This window comes from Paramormyrops kingsleyae, chromosome 22 (assembly GCF_048594095.1).
Source record: "Paramormyrops kingsleyae isolate MSU_618 chromosome 22, PKINGS_0.4, whole genome shotgun sequence".
Lineage (NCBI taxonomy): Eukaryota > Metazoa > Chordata > Actinopteri > Osteoglossiformes > Mormyridae > Paramormyrops > Paramormyrops kingsleyae.
Genome location: NC_132818.1, coordinates 12,413,246 through 12,429,908, shown reverse-complemented (window position 1 = coordinate 12,429,908; position 16,663 = coordinate 12,413,246). Strand labels below are relative to the sequence as shown.

Here is a 16,663-nt window from a genome sequence, read left to right as displayed (position 1 = left end):
CGTAAATTAGAAATGAGATTGTACACATGGGAATCGACTTTCGATTAATCGCGCAGCCCTACCTCCAGCCACCCGCTAGCAGGCTTTGCAGAGTAAGGTGTCCTGCTCAATAGGAGAGCGCTGTCTCCTCAGCAGCCCTGGCCGTCTGACCCCCCTGCTCCTCCCACTGGCAGCCCTGCCCACCGCATCACTAAGTTGGCAAGCCCTGTAAGTGGATGCAAGTGGTTTCACCTACACTGTATCCCTGGTTCATTTCCAGTAAAGTACAGATGAGCGGTTTATTGCAAGATGTGGAGGTGTCGTTTCATCATGTGATTGGCTCTCCTCTCTGAGATCTGTACAGACACGCCAATACCTTGGGACCTGTCTGTGACACTCAGGCACATCCTGCCTTCTGAAAGAATCACAAATGTCAGCTTAGTCTAATACAGCTTCATGTTTGCACTCTTTGTGAGGGTTGATGATCTCCCAGTGAATGAGGACGTGATAGCAGAACTCCAACGAGAGCAGCAGTAAATATTTCGTTGTCTTTCTGCTGATCTTCCTCACCTGTGCATCTGTCTCCCCCTGAACAATGGAACCTGGCTTCTCTATATCCTCCTGAGACCCAAGGAAAAAAGTGTCCTTCAATTGTAGGTTATTTGTCTTTGGAGGAAATAAGACATCTTACAATTTAGATTTTTTCAAATTTATTTTTATTTTTAATTTCACAGCATGTCCTCTTTAGTGTACAACAGGAATAAATATGTTTCTTTACATCAGTGAAAAGATAGATGCAAAAACAAAATGTCCACTACAATGGACATAAATTAATGGGTGGGGCCTCAGGAGGATATATCTCCCACTGCCCCCTCAACACAGCAAAGATCACAAATAGAGGAACTTCGGAAGTTTGGCCGAAATTCACCGCCAGTGACTTTAAGCAAGACACCGCGTACTTTACCGCGGTATTGGAGTTTAAACTCGAACCCGCTTTCTGGAATATTTCAGTATAGATCCGCATATCCCCACGTACATCATCAAGCGAGAATACCAGCGAGGTAAGAAGTGGTTTCTGGTTTAAACCTTAACTATGACACCACGGGAAAGTTAACTTTACATTCACTTTTCTGGCTGTAATATCTTTCAACAAAACAAGCAACACCCTTTCATTTTCCAGATTTCTTTACAGCGAATTTTAATTAATATTTCAGTGTTTGTGTGTGAACTTCACCTTCAATATCCCAGCTGCCTTGTTTACAGTAACTGGCGGTGAATGGACACCATGAAGTAATTATTAATAAATACGTATAAAAACACATATGAAAATTACGTGGTGTGCATTGCCCCCCCGTGGTTAAATGTGGGACCGTCGTTATGCCAAATAAATGTGTACTTGTTAACCTTTTGTATTTAAGTTCCTGATCCTGTTCTCTTCCTCCTGGAGTCATTTATGTTTGTCAGTGCTGTATTTCCTGTAACTCCTGAGGTGTGTTTCCTGTCTTTGAGGTCACCCTGTGTTTTGTTATTTGTTGCCCTGACCTTTTGTAATTAGTCTTTGTTTTTCCTATTTTTAATTTTGACGCCTCGCGGTCCATTTATTTTGTAGTTGTTCTTGGTGTGTCCAATTTTGTGTAATAAACCCCCGTGTTCCTGTGCGCCGCCCGTGGGTCGTCCTCATTCTCTTCCTGCCTGCACTATCCCACGCCCTCGTGCCGGAACCACCCGAGTCCATGACATAGAAGTGTGTGGGATCAGGCCTAGTACTCACTGTGTGTGTCAGTCAGGTAAAGAAGTCGACCTTAAACCCCAACACCAAAGAGTTCAAACTGAACAAGATTCCCCTGGCCATGATGAGTCTACAGCATCTGTGTCCCAGCCGACATGCTCCGTGATATGGGGGGGGGGGGGGGGTATATGCCCCCACGTGCTTCTGCCAGGCTGAGCAAGGCGGCCAGACTCCTGCTGCCACTGAAAGCTACTTGACCTGGGCTTCTTGTCAGGGCAGTGCAGTGTTCATGGCTCCAGGCCTGAGAGAGCGAAGGTGCCCAAGCAGCTGACAGCTTCCTTCCTGCATCTCCACAGTGTTTCCCCAAAACTCAGGCTTGCTGTCCCCACCCCCCACACTTCCAGCACCCCCATTTGCAATCTGTTGATCCCGCTGCTAACTGGATCATGATCCACATGATCCTGATTGGGATAAGCTGTTGTAGTCAGTTCATCCATCCTTCCTGCCATCCATCCATGGTTAATGCCTTGTGAACCCGTCCCACTGTCTGTCTTAAGCTTGTCTGTGAGACCCATTAGCTAGTTGCAGCAGCACTGGCGTGCACAGATAGAGACGAGGTGGTGCTGAAGCACTTGCCCTTTTGCCCTCAGTCCAAAAAAGTGCCCTTTTGAAAGACGTGATTTTTATTTTTTTTTTAAAGCTGCGCGATTTAAAAAGGTGTGAAAATAATGGCTTGATTTGTGCCCCTTCTTCAAAGACACCCGAACCCTGTCGCTTTTTCACTGTCACCGTGTCACGTGAACACGCTTGCAGTTCATTTGTTGTGAGGCGTGTAGCAGCGGCATGACATAGGACTACTTGGAGTAGGCATAGTAGGCTAACTATAGCGACTGGGAGCCACGGCGGACAACACGGCAGCTCTTTCCCTTCCCAACCAGTCAGGTAACCCATGAATCGAGTGAAATTATTCTGTTTGCCCTCTAAGACCAACCTGCAATTGTTTTGTTGTGAAGTAGCCTGTCAGAAACTGCACATGACAAACTTTGCCAGCTTGCCCCCTCCATCCATCCATATGGATAAACAAAAAAACGACACATTTAAAATGTAACCTAAACCATTTAGGCAACCCCACTCTCCATCAATTCCGACCTTTTTGCATACACTATTGAAAATATCACGTTATGCTATAGGCTACATGCCGTTAGGCAGAGGGCTCTTTTGAGCCCATTTTTCGTTACAAATTTTAGGATGATCTCACGGAAATCTGTGAATAAATACAAAGTTTTCAAACTGAAGTCAGTGACGGGAAGACATCACACTTTTTAGAGATGGAACTGCAGAAAAACCTAAAACCTTGACATGATTATGAATAATAGAATTATGGACGTTTCTCCGTTTTTGTGGATTAGCCTTTCCATAACTAACGTCAACTACTGTCCTACTTTGGTAAGATTGAAATTAATGTCTTTGACTGTCTTTAGTAGGTGTCTCCTGTGAGAAAGTTAGAACACCGTCCAACTGTCTAAAGATGCAGTCTTTAGCCTAACTGGTTGTTACTGACTCAGCGATGCTCGCAGACATTTACGCACTGTGTTGTGACCTGATTGTGACAGAACAGTGACGTTGTTATTGGTAGTTTGAAGGGTACGGTGTTGGGGGTGCATGTTAAAAGTTTTGAGAAGCACTGGTTAGACATGTTAATTTTTTTTGGTGTAACATATTGGCAACATTAACACATTAATTTGCTAAAGGAAAAATAGGCAGTTCCCAATTGCCTGTGAAAACGACCATTCTGCCCTGTTCTTGTAATGACCACAGTCAGTCTTATTCGTTCTCATACATTTTGGTCTATTTTTAGAGAATGTTTTGAAATAAAAGTCAAATTGCATTTAACCTGTGCGTTTTTTTTATTATAAAAAGAAAAGGTTTTCCACATATGCAAAAAGTGCCCTTTTTTCCCCCTGGAGCACTTGCCCCCCAAAATGTCTGTGCACACCACTGTGCAGCAGTATGGCTTTATGGTCGCCTCTGTCAAGCTGCCTCTGTCATGTGACCTAAGCAAGGAGTCGGTTCATCCATCCTTCCTTCCATCCCCTCATCCGTCCATCTCAAACTTTTGGTTGGACCCTGTGATGATGTTTGCTGCTGATTTGTGTTCAGTGTGCAATATGGCATTACATGACAGCACAGAGAAAATTATTTTGAATGGTTTGCTGGTCTTTGCTTTAAATTGATTTAATCTTTTTAGCAAATAAGTCTCCTCACCTGCTGGGTTAATGCTGTGTGAACCCGTCCCACTGTCTGTCTTAAGCTGTTTGTCTGTGGGACCCATCAGCTAGTGGCAGCCTTACAGCAGTATACAGCAGTATGGTTTTATGGTTGCTTTGATGCTGCCTCTGTCATGTGACCTGAGAAAGGGGCTGCATGTCACAGGCTGCAGATGCAAATGATGGGTCTCAGGTGCCGTGCGAGGAACATTTATTAGAGAAAAAAATGGTAAGTAAGCCAGACTCCTGCAACCAAGAGTAAATGGGGTCTTCAGTGTGGTCCTGAAACCGTCTCTGTTAACCCAACAGATAACAGGATCTAAAACATTGTTTTACAATTTAAGGTCTAGTTTACCTTTTGAATTACATACATTTACAACCAAATAAATGGAATCAGCTATATAAACAAAACCATAGCAATATGAAAAATGAAAAGATGATAAATGTTAAATAAAAATGACTGACTTCATCACTATAAACATTCTCAGGAGTCGTCAGCAAGGTAATAGATTAAAATGACATAGAAACCCCCCCCCCCATTTTACTAACCTGAAACTTCCTGAGTGGTATGGGAGAGGCTCTGCATTTGCTGCATTTGCTCACTCAAAACAAGATTGCTAACAAGGTTGCTGTGCCCACATACGGGGAATTGCCACAACAGGCAGACAATGGGCGCCGTATTGCTGTACCCACTAACCGAGTTCATATTAACTGTTGACTCTTTATAAAAAACATCAGAGTTGTCAGGCCCACACACATTCTCCCTCTGCTTCTCTGCCACCACAACTCCGCCCGCAAATCAGCTCATCAGAACGAAAGTGGAAGTTCTGCAAAGAGACCAGAAGCAAAGATGAAATGGCCAGTCAGGGTAGAGATGCAGTGGTGTACAACAAGAAAGCTGGGCCAAGTTAACATCACATACAGTCATGTGAAAAAATTAAGACACCCCATTAAATATTTAGTTCTTTATTAAGAAATATCAAAATATCAGTATTGAATATTCTTTCAAATTACATCTGTAGATAGAGCTGATGTAATTGCATCAGCTATGCAAAAACTAGAAACATATTCACTTATTTAACACGTGACAGCCGGGAGTGGCAATCGAGAGCAGCAGCGCTTACACAGACAGCCGCAGTGCATTCAGAACAGACATTGAAACTGAAGTATCGGTCTCATGATGCTGCCATACGCATGCGTGTTTCGATAGACAGGCAGTAGAAGCAGAGTACAAGGCTGCTTTTCACGGACATGTCCTGGAAATTGTAGCTTTTATGGACGCTACGTCGCTACTTGATCAAAACAATAACGTAACTACTGGAAAGTTATTTGATTCAGAAATCAGCGACGCTACAGGCAAGCCACTAGATAATGTAGTTAAACTAATAGCTTCGCTACATGTTGCGGCGCTACCGCCCATCACTGACCCTGTGCGTTAATAGCTAATATTTCCCCCTTTAGCTGACATAACCTAAATGACACGTTTCCTATAACCATCTATCAATCTCTGACATCGACTAGCAGGAAGTTTTCCCCACTCTCCAATGCAGAATTCCTTAAGCTGTGTGATGTTTGAAGGATGTCTTGCATGCACTTCCGCTTCAAATCACCACACAGCATCTCAATAGGATTCAGATCCGGGCTTTGACTTGACCATTCCAGAACTCTCCTTTTATCTTTGTAAGCCATTCCTTGGTAGATTTACTGGAAAGTTTTGGGTCATTGTCATTTGCATGGTCCACCCCCACTTCAGCTTCAACATCTGGACAGATGTTTTCACATTGTCCTCAAGCACCCTATGATGAAGAATTCATAGTGGATTCTATGACGGTGAGCTGGCCAGGATCTGCTGCAGCAAAGCAGCCCCAAACCATGACATTTCCACACCCATGCTTCACAGTTGGTATGAGGTTCTTTTGCTCAAAAGTTGTCTTTGGTTTACGGCAAACATGTCCACTGTTACTGCGCCCAAATAATTCAATTTCAGATTCATCAGTTCAAAAGTCCCAGTCTTTGTCTAGGTGGGTCGTTGGCAAACTTAAGTGTTGCCCAGATGTTTTTTTGACAGCAAGGGTTTCCTCCTTGCATAGCTCCCATGAAAATCAAACTTGTGCAGTCTCTTTCTGATGGTAGATGTATGTACCTTGACATCAACTGTGGCAAGAGCTCCCTGTACGACTCGTGATGACATTTTAGGAATTTTGGAGACTTATTTCAGCATATTGCGGTTCTTTGCCTGAACTTGCTTGGACAGCCTGTCCTGGCCATGCTGGCAGTTGTTTTAAATGTTCTCCACTTGTAAATTATTCTCCAGACAGTGGAATGGCTGATTCCAAACTCTCTTGAAATATTGTTATAACCTTCCCAGACTCATATGCATCTATATGCATCTTCTTTCTGAAGGCCTCAGCAAGCTCTTTGGACCTCACCGTGGTGATCCCTCTCATTTCAACAATCAAGAGCAAACCAAACTAAATGCCTGTGGTTTAAATGAGACTCCACCAAAAAGCTCTGTGATGATGATGATCATTTTCCCCGGATATGGTGCACCTGAATCTAATTCTAAGAATTTTAAATTGTGATGAATGTGATGGTGTCCTAACTTTTTCTTCAGTGCAAACTTGGATCATAGTTAAGTTCTTTTCATAAATAAGTGAATTTGTTTCTTGTTCTTGCATAGATGATGCAATTTCATCACTGTCATCTACAGATATAATTTGAAAGAAGATTTAATACTGATATGTTGCAATTTCTTAATAAAGAACTGTCACGCCCTGCTCCGTCCGCTCCCGATGTGTGCCACGCCCCCTCATTATCCACGTGTGCTTTCCCGATTGTGCCCAGCTGTTCCTTGTTATGTCGGCTTGTCTTCTGTATTTAGTCCGCGTCTGAGTCAGTCTTCCCCAGATCCGTCAGTAATGTTAGTTGGTGTTTTGGTCCTGTCCTCCGTGAATAAACCCCGTTTACCTGCATTCACGGATTGCCTCGCCTGTTTCCTGGCTCGCTCGCTCACCCATCGTAACAAGAACTAAATATTTAATGGGGTGTCCTAATTTTTTCACATGACTGTAAATAATCCAGCTGTGTTCTTAGCAATGGGGAGGCCATAGGAGGCCAGTGCACGTGAGCCCAGCCAGGGTGAGACAGTACCTATTTGGGGGAGGTGTTGACGTAGTCTGTGCTGCCATTCCCATCACTCTCCATGCTCTCTTGGGACTTGCCTGTGAGGAAGCAGAACTCATGGTGAGGGACCCCCCAGGGTGCTGCCCACTGTGGATGCACACTTACTGGAAGAAGCAGTGTTTCTGCAGAAAAGCGGCCACCCACACTCACTGCAGGCAGTGAATACCTCAGCGTGCTGCACATACACATATGGCATTTCACTACCACAAACTGAAACTTCTCACAGAAAGATCTCTGACTGAAACTGCTGCCTGTGTGCCATGTGCTCAGGATCCAAAAAATCATACAAATTTCAGAGATTCCCCACTATTTCCATAGTAACACCCTCCCTCCAAGTAAGAAATGGCCTGACCTGGTGTTAGACCCCCCTTCTCATGTTCCGGCATGTTGATATAGTTCTCACTGTCTGGGAATACAAATGGACAGTTAATCACTGTAGCACAAGGGCAGTAATCAAACTGAATGAACTCCCCATTTATACAAGTGAAAGGACTACTGACTGACTGAAAGACACACAGATAAGACTGCACAACAATTTTTTTTTTTTAAGTTTTGCTTCCTGAAAAGTTTTTGTTGATTGCGACAGGTACCTGGTGGGTATGAACAAATATAATTTTGGTTTTGCTGCATCACGTAGGAACTCTGAGAAATAGATAGTTAACTGTTTATGTATTGAATCGCATTTAGGTTTCTCATACGCTATTAAGTAACATAATCACAAGTGTTTTGCTCTTGATTTTCATTTGTGTTCAATGTCAGGTTGTAGTGTCCAGCAGTAGTCAGCAGAAATATTCATACCTGGTGACAGCAAACACCATCCCTGCAGCCTCGAACCCAGAAATTTGGCTTTTGCTTTTGACAGACCCAAATCTCTGACCAGATCATTTAATTCTGACTGTTATGAGATGTGGATCACCTGATGAGCATGGATCAAAATTCAAATCGTTGCCACTGCCAGTTTCCTGCACCACAGTCTTTTCACCTGGTTCGTCTAAGGTAGGGTCCTCTGGTGGTTTCGGATTTGGAAGACTGTTATCATGTGGCACGGATCTCATTTCTGAAGGCAGATTAGGGAATTCAATTGACTTCTTGTTTTTGGCAGAGAAACCAGACACATTAGTCAAACAGAAGTAACAGTCCATCACATGGTCTTTTGTATCATCAGGACAGCAAACGGCATTGTCTTTCTGAGCCAGGCACTCAGACAGACAGCACATGTCGCACAGCAAACGTGAGGCGCCCATTCCTTGTCTTGATCACTGATTTTACAGCCAAAGTACAGATGATATGCTTTCTTCACAAAAGCAGTCATTGAGTGTCTCTGAGGCGCAAGAGTATATTTGCCACAAATATAGCAGAATGTATCGAGGCTGTTATGACATTGACAAGACATATCGACCGACACCAGTCGTCCTGCAAATGTCCATAGCATCTAGCATACTTGTTACATTGCTACTGGGTCAATGCTATAGTCTGAAACAATACATACACACTATCAGGTCTAACTTAACCCAATGAACGGCACCTGTGTATGCAAGCTGCTTTTATAGCCTGCTGAGGCAGTGTCAAGCTGGCTCTGGCCTGCCCAGGCTGCAAACTTCCACAGAACAGTTTCCAACTTGGCCTGATTTCATGCCTAGACATTCCCAGACTGTGCAAAACACTGTTGATAGGTCTCTTGCAGAAACAAAAAATTTTGGACAGAAATATATATTTTTAAAAAAAAAAAACATGAGAAAACTGAAGATTTCGATGAAACGGTACATGATAGGCAAATTTGGATGTGATTTTCGTGATCAGCAGCCAAAAACCTATGAGGAACACCCAACAGTGTGCAAATACTGCAGAAGCCAAATACTTTGTTGTGCAGTGTAATTTGTCTCTTACCAGGCTTTTGTAAGCAGCCATTCACGTAATCTTCATCGCCTAAAAGAGAGGAGACAGATGTTACAGGCTGAGCCAGTGATTGGTGGGTCCCTGAAGCAGCACTGGGCTGGGAGCATCCCTCACGGTACCTGAAGTTAGACTCTGCTGAGACCCGTTCTTCTGCATGCTGGAGATTGTAGCTGGTAGGACCTCAGGGGTAACACCCGGTAAGACAAATCTGTGCACAGAGCAACCACACACAGTGACGAACAACACTCCCGCTCCATGCTATGAGTCAAAGTCATGTATTGCAAGTAAGTTGTTGATAATAAGGCCAGTTCCACAGGCCAACCAAAGATTGGTGCAACTTATTCCTTATAAACAGTCACTGAAATTATACTTTATTGGCCATTTGCAGAAGCATGGGGATTGCTTTCTGGGGGTTAAGGGCCTAACAGTGATGTCATTATTCTGCCAACCACCAGATTCAAACCGACAACCTTCTGAATATCGGTACAGAGACCTAAGCTGCAGTGCCACACTACTCCTATAATATGGAGCATGTGACCTTAAATCTCCATTCTCAGCCTCTGACTCAGTGCTCTCATACTTCAAGGCCTGTCTGACTTCCTGGATGACTAACATGACCACAAAGTCAGTCATCCCAGGACAAGCACAACTTATCACCTCATCAGAAAGATTTCAACTGAGTTCTGTCCTTGTATTTCACTCAATTTTGAATAGTTTCTCTCCATGGACAATGATGTGGATGCAAACTCACATGTAACCATTGCCTCCGTTGACGTAATCATCTGATAATAAAGAGAAGAGCGACTGATCAGTATTCCCACATACATGTGTATTTTCAGCATTTCATTTAGACTCTGTATAGCCAAACATGAGCCTATGTGCAGTTCCAGCCCTCAGTTTAAGCACTTACTTTGTCCTGACCTACTAATCTGATTCTCGTAGCTCGCATTGAGACTGAGGAACAACACATGAATTCATTCCCTGGAAGCCAATGTGCAGTAAATGCAGTAACAACAGGAAACAAGAAGAAGATCTGAAACTGAGTGAGGAAGAAAGGAGTGCAGGAAAGTGAGAATGACACCCCTGTAAAAAGATGAAAGACAGCTCACCATCGTCTTCAGTCGGAGTGTTTGAGGGTCGGCGCTCTGGCTCCGGACTAGGGGATTTGAGGGAGGAGGGAGCTGGGGTCCTAGGGGGGTCAGAGTACAGTTCAGCTTCATGGTGGCTCAGGAGCTGCTGTCCATCCATCCACCTTCCATACTATTTATCTCTCTTTGGTTCCTAACTGAGCCTCAGGGTTGCATTACGCAAACATTTCTGACAGTTTTGACTATGGGGGACTACATCTGTTTGTTGGAGAGATTTCAGTTTACATGCAGGTATGTGATTCTCGCTTCGGACTGTTCACCTGTTGTGAATATAGTTTAATAAACTAAAGATTTTCTGTTAGTTTGGCTAGAACAGCTTTCTCACACATGGTGTCAGAGCTGGGATTAATCCCTACGGCCACTTCCGTATTCTGTCTGTTTGACATCTTTAAAGAACAAAGACACAGATTCCAGTTTGGAGCCCTGACAGGGCAGCCCAGCATGGAAGGTAGCTCAGGCTGTGTGCAGTGAAGGAGGAGACCCACAAGGAAATCGCAGGGTTGGAAACACCGGGTCTGGGCACATTGGTGTCGACTGTAGCTGTAATAACAAGAAAATGTATTATTCACAGCAAAAACATTCTTCGTCTAACTTACCCTCTTTATCATCTATGTATGTGAACCCTGCTAAGTACAGTCACACAAGTTATATATCATCCATAAATCATGGTCACATTGATATAGAATCAGACACTAAGAATGTGTGCATTGATGGGCAGCATTAAGCAAGGGCACCATAAAGGGGGGGGGACGATTCCAAGGGCTCCTGACTGACGGAACCTAAAACATCTGGACCACAATTGGATTGGTCTGGGTTGGGGACCCAAAAATCTCTGACAGCATCCCTGGCTTTGAGAAACTGTTGCATGGGAACACAGCAGATGCGTTTTGACAATGAAGCTTCATCCAAACCCTGGCAGTGTGAAGCTCAACCTGTTTAATGGAGCCATGTTAACACTTACCCATAGGCCTCACAACTCTGAAGTCTCCAGGATTGTACCTGAAAGAACAGAGAACAAGGCAGATGTGTTATTGAAATACAGTAGAACCTCGGAACGCAAAAGGCTCTTAACTTGACCAACTCAGATGTGTCTTTTTTTTTTTTTTATGCTTATTTTACTTCTCCCTCAACGGAAATCTTGGAACTCGACTGTTCCTGCTAAAACTGCATGGGTCGAGAAACGTTCAGCTCTACCAATTCGGACCTCGAATGGGTGGGTCAAGAAAAATTAAGCCTCAACTCGACCGAAAACTTGTAAAATGGCAAAACGACACACCTCCCATTCCAAACAATAACCCCTCCATTCCTCCTCCTGTCCACCTGCCACTGCCAGTATCCTATCAGTTCACCTCAATACAGGTGAAGTCCTCATAAATTGTCATTTATTTCATGTTTATTCCTTTGTATGTGTGCTTTTCCGTATGTGTATCATTTTATATTGATTGATAATGCTTTTTATCATTAGTAAGGTAAGTAGAGAGGTTTAAAGAGGCAATCATTTGGGGGTCTGGAATGGATTAAATTAAATTTATATTATTTCTCATGGGGAAATTTGACTTGGACCTCGACCAAATCGCAACTCAACCAGCCTTCTGGAATGAATTAAGTTCATGTTCCATGGTACCACTGAATATCAGCTAAAGGGCCAGCTGATCCCTTCTGGTTCCCCCTAAGTGTCCAGAGGGGGCTGCAGAAGCTCACAACTTACACATCATCTTGTATGGACTGGTGGATAGAAGCTGCAAAAAAGGGAAAGATGCAACACAAGAATCAGTCAAGTCATCAGGGCAAAGCCCTTTATATTTTTGGTATTGTCTTATCAATTCTGTTGCCATGACGACAGGGTTTGGATCTCAGAAAGCAGTGTTTTTTTATTAAGATTTTTAACAGGTTTGAAGCTGATTCGGATGCCAGGGCACTTACTCTGCCTCCACGATTGTCCACAGCTGACGCAAAAGCTGAGCAGCAGTCCCAGACACACCAGCAGAAGGACTCCATTCAGTAAGGAGCTGAGGACCACTGTATCCATGGCTACAGAGGAGAGGTGACAGGTGGCATGGAGGGTCAATACCCCTCAGGCCGAGCACAGGATGAAGGAAACACCAGGCTTTGTGTTGCAGTGACCTTTGTCCCTCCCCCAGAGCAGCACATTCTGACTCCTTTTTTTGTTTTTATAGAATTATTTCCAAGCAGATCTGTCTCATATATTCTTTCTCTTTTTCTCTTAACTTTTTCCGTGGTTGAGTGCACCTCTGAATTGTCAGGAAGCGGATTTCCTGTTTTCTACAGCGAGACTAATCCAGTGGCCTGACCGTGATTCTCCTGAGAAACCCGTATTCTAAACATTTTGGAAAAACAGACTTAGGTTTTGCCCTGAAAGTGGGTCCCGCCGTGAGGTGAAATTCACCAAACTAAGCAGAAACAAGGGGTGGAGCTACCATTTGAGGTCGTTCACCCACCCTGCCCTGATGCAACGATAAAGCCGGATGCTCGGAAATGGCTGTCAGAGACGGGCTTTGAACTCCATTGTCTCAGCTCTCTAGTAGGAACCTGGGCTGATACCATTAATGTTTATGATGAACATTTCGCTTCAGACGCTCCCAACATACAGTCTGTATAAGCAAAGGCAGAGAGCAGCAGGCGTGGGGCTCCAGCACAAATGGCGCTCGGCTGCCCTGTGCATAGGTCACCTCACCTTCACAGAACGCCGGGAGGAGCGACTCCTGTCAGCATTCACCCAAAGCCCGAGTGAGCATCACTAACTAGTTAGAAGAAATTACCAGACTTCAACAGGTGAAATAGGAAGCGAGAGCAGAGCATCAGGACAGAGAGGGAATCGACGGACCCACCTGGACACTTCAGATTCACACCAAGGACCAACGTAGATCTTGCACACAGAGTTATAAGGGCTTCACATACACACATGCTGACAGAGGACCGACCACCAGAGCTGAATGCCTGACCCTGTACCCCCTTACTCAAGGAGACACCAAAGCACTAGCCAGCACTGATGAGACATGCGGGAAAAGTGGCTGAACTTCCAAACTCCGCACTTACCAGATGTGAAGCAGGCAGGAGGGAAACAGAGGCCAGTAACAGTGAGAGGAGGAGCGGAGAAGCCTGTGGATGCAGCAAGAATCCGAACCTTGGAGCCTCAGAGCGACCTCACATAGTACATAAACTGAACCTTTGTCTCTGTCAGCAGCAGATGGGCACCATCTTGGATGTGATCTAGAGCCCCGTTGAGAGTTATCTTCACGTTCTGCTGTATGTCCTTCTCTCAAACCTACTGTGCTGTCACATCTGTATATTCGCTCTTCTCTTTTCTTCTGCTTCACCCCCAGCCTCCTGTCCTGTCTGCCTCTTGTGCTCAGATCACCACCCCCCTTCTTGAGGACTGACTTTACCCCTCCCTCAGAGAGGTCCATCTCTCCACCCCTCACCTGCTCCGCACTCTATGATGTAACATGATGGAGCCCAAAGACACATCAACATGAACATGTCCAGTTATCTTCTGGAAGTCCTTTACGTCGGAGTCACGTTCACATCCTGCTTGGGAGATTTTCAGCAAATGCTCCATTTCGTGTGTCTTTGCTTCCAACCCTGTATGTAACTCCCCTGCATCGGAAGCGCTTTAGGGTCACTGTGTCAGTACACCAGCCTGGTGCGCAAGCAATCAGCCTACATCAGGATGGGTTTGATGAAGACACACACAGAGGACCAGCCAGACTCAAACTCTCACACATACATTCACTGCAGGTCTGTTTCTCACCGTCCCACAAACAGGAAGCCAGAAAACGCTTCAGGAAGTGATCCGTTATACTTCAAAGAGAAGAGACAGGAAGTGTGTGAAGAGAAGAGCGCTGAGCAGGTGGGGGCAGCAGAGGGATGGAGGGTAGCAGACAGAGGCAGGGAAACACGGCGCCCCCCTCCAGCAGGCAGCAGTAACTGAATGCAGATGTTTAATTTCAGTCACCTGTAGCCTTTCTAACAGGCCCTGTCATTTGAACTATTACCGGCTTTAAAATTACTGACACATTGTTAGAGTGCAAAATGACAGCCCCCATAAGAAATCCCCCAGACAATAAATTCATACTCCATAAAAATGACTGCAAATAATTTTCAAGAGGTTCAGGAAGCATTTTATGATGAATGTGGGTGATGTGCTGTCTAGTGCCAATCTCAGAAAAGTCTTAATAATTCAGAAAAATACTTTGATACGTAACATGCCACATAAACTGGGAATATAGACTTGAGTGTGAGGGCAGCCCAGTAGGTGGCGTACAGGAGGTGTCTCACCACTGGAGCGAAGCCGCTGCACAGACACCTGCCAAATGCTGTGTAGCAGCCTGAAGCCACACCGATGACATCAGCACCTGTGCAGAATTAGTATCTGACCGTAACAGAGTCCTGCAGAAAGTGTCACATCATGATCATCACCGGGCTGCTGACCACCATCACTAGGGGGCGCCCCACCTCAATCTAAAGTCCTTTCAATGTGGGCGTAATAATAAGTTTGTACACCAGTCCGAGATTCAGGCAAATTGAAAGTTCTTCAGGCTTCCAACAACATCTGCAAGCCTAGCTTTAAGCCTTCACTTCTCACTCATCCGAGGTAATGGGTGTTTTATGATAAAGTGTCGGAAAATACGAACATAAAACACATTTTGGGGGCCCCCGGCCCTGCTATAGGAACTTTAAAGGGAAATGGGTGCATGGGAGCCTACTTTTAGAAGGCCCTCTTAGGCCCTCCTATTATGGTCCTGGCTTCTGCCTACCAGGGGGTCCTAGGGAGGATGGGGGCTTTGGGGGCTTTTAGAGGGCCCTCTGATTATGAGGGCCCTACTAGGAGGCCCTAGGGAGAAGGGTGTAGTGTACCTTTAGAGGGCCATCTGATTACAAGGGCCCCTACCATGGGGCCCCTGGCTTCTTGGGGGAGGGGAGGGGGGCGTGTTAACAGCCTTACAGAAGGCCCTCTGACTAGGGAGCGGTAGCATGGTGGGATGGAGGCGGTTAACCTGCCCGCTGAGTGGCCCCCAGACCAGTGTAGCAGTGTAAGAGTTTGACCAGTGTAATCACTCCCAGGGCTGTAGTGGAGGCTAAACGCAAGTAAACACGGTTTACCCACCTCTGAAATTTCAGAATTAGAGTTTACTCACTTCTCAATTGATCTAAATGCACATCATAGTATAGTTTATGCACAAAATGTGATCACAGAATTCGTAGTTCACCCACCTCTTATTTTACCACTACACCCCTGATCACTCCGTTCTGTAAGGGGATATGGTACACAGCCTAATTTGAGATCCAACTTACTGTATCAACTTAAGCCACTTTCTTTTCACTTTTTCCGAGGTAAAAAGCGGCAAAAGATAGTTTTGTCAACATCATTCTGCTTTTACAACACGGTACGCCGCACTAGTTTGGACCCACAAGTGGCATGATGACGTAGCAACTAGCCATCCCAGACAATGCTGGCGTTTTTTTTTTTTTTGTTTTTTTTTTTGGGGGGGGGGGGGGCCTCGCGAACGTTTTGCCCAGGGGCCCACACAACCCATAATCCGTCCCTGGTTTAAGGTGATTTTTGTTAGGCATGCAGATTATTTGTCCCTCTTTTAAATTGGAGCAAGCGTGGAGCGATTTGACTGGAGCGGGAGGAAATTTTAGTGGAGCGAGGAGCGGTGTTGAGCGGAGCGGCTTAGTGCGAATTAGAGCGGAGGAGCGGGCGGAGCCAACAGCCTCGTGAGCGAGGAGCAGAAATTCTCACTGCTCCACTCCGCTCCCTGGCCGTTTGCCCCCCCTGCCCCTCCCACTGGCAGCCCTGCCCATCCCATCCCTAAGTTGGTAAGCCCTGTAAATACATGTAAGTGGTTTCACCTACACTGTATGCCTGGTTCGTTTCCAGTAAAGTACAGATGAACGGTTTATTGCAAGATGTGGAGGTGTCGTTTCATCATGTGATTGGCTCTCCTCTCTGAGATCTGTACAGACACGTCAATACCTTGGGACCTGTCTGTGACACTCAGGCACATCCTGCCTTCTGAAAGAATCACAAATGTCAGCTTAGTCTAATACAATTTTATGTTTGCATTCTTTGTGAGGGTTGATGATCTCCCAGTGAATGAGGACATGATAGCAGAACTCCAATGAGAGCAGCAGTAAATATTTCTTTGTCTTTCTGCTGATCTTCCTCACCTGTGCATCTGTCTCCCCCTGAACAATGGAACCTGGCTTCTCTTTAATCTCCCTCTGCCCCTTCAACACAGCAAAGATCACAAATAGAAGAGCTTCGGAAGTTTGGCAGAAAATTCAGAGCGAGTTTGCTCCACCCACTCTCTCTGTGCTATTGGGTCAGACGCTGGTCAGTCCTTTCCCCCCTTTCCTATCAAGTTCCTTCACTGCTTTGTCTGAGGTCATAAGATCAGCTATTCTCATGTACAGCTGCACTCTAGATTTGGCGC

General features: G+C 45.1%; 1 protein-coding gene across 4 annotated transcripts; it reads right to left on the bottom strand.

Moving 5' to 3' along the window:
* Positions 1-3,481: 3,481 nt before the first annotated feature.
* LOC140577600 (uncharacterized) lies at positions 3,482-13,974 on the bottom strand. Of its 4 annotated transcripts, none has more exons than XR_011984670.1 (14): positions 13,260-13,974; positions 12,126-12,233; positions 11,911-11,941; positions 11,164-11,201; positions 10,688-10,742; positions 10,164-10,243; positions 9,806-9,836; positions 9,174-9,262; positions 9,046-9,084; positions 8,075-8,215; positions 7,511-7,564; positions 7,126-7,196; positions 4,525-4,802; positions 3,482-4,116 (listed from the first exon to the last, which is right to left on the bottom strand). XR_011984670.1 is itself a non-coding variant. In XM_072704653.1 (13 exons), the coding sequence occupies exons 2-12, from the start codon at positions 12,229-12,231 to the stop codon at positions 7,126-7,128; spliced, it is 735 nt and encodes a 244-aa protein (XP_072560754.1). In that variant the 5' UTR covers positions 12,232-12,233; positions 13,260-13,974; the 3' UTR covers positions 4,170-4,802. The 4 variants fall into 4 exon arrangements, 2 of the variants coding, with proteins under 2 accessions (XP_072560754.1, XP_072560755.1); XR_011984671.1 differs by lacking the exon at positions 3,482-4,116 and adding an exon at positions 4,170-4,221; XM_072704653.1 differs by lacking the exon at positions 3,482-4,116 and having other exon boundaries at positions 4,170-4,802.
* Between the last annotated feature and the right edge of the window lie 2,689 nt (positions 13,975-16,663).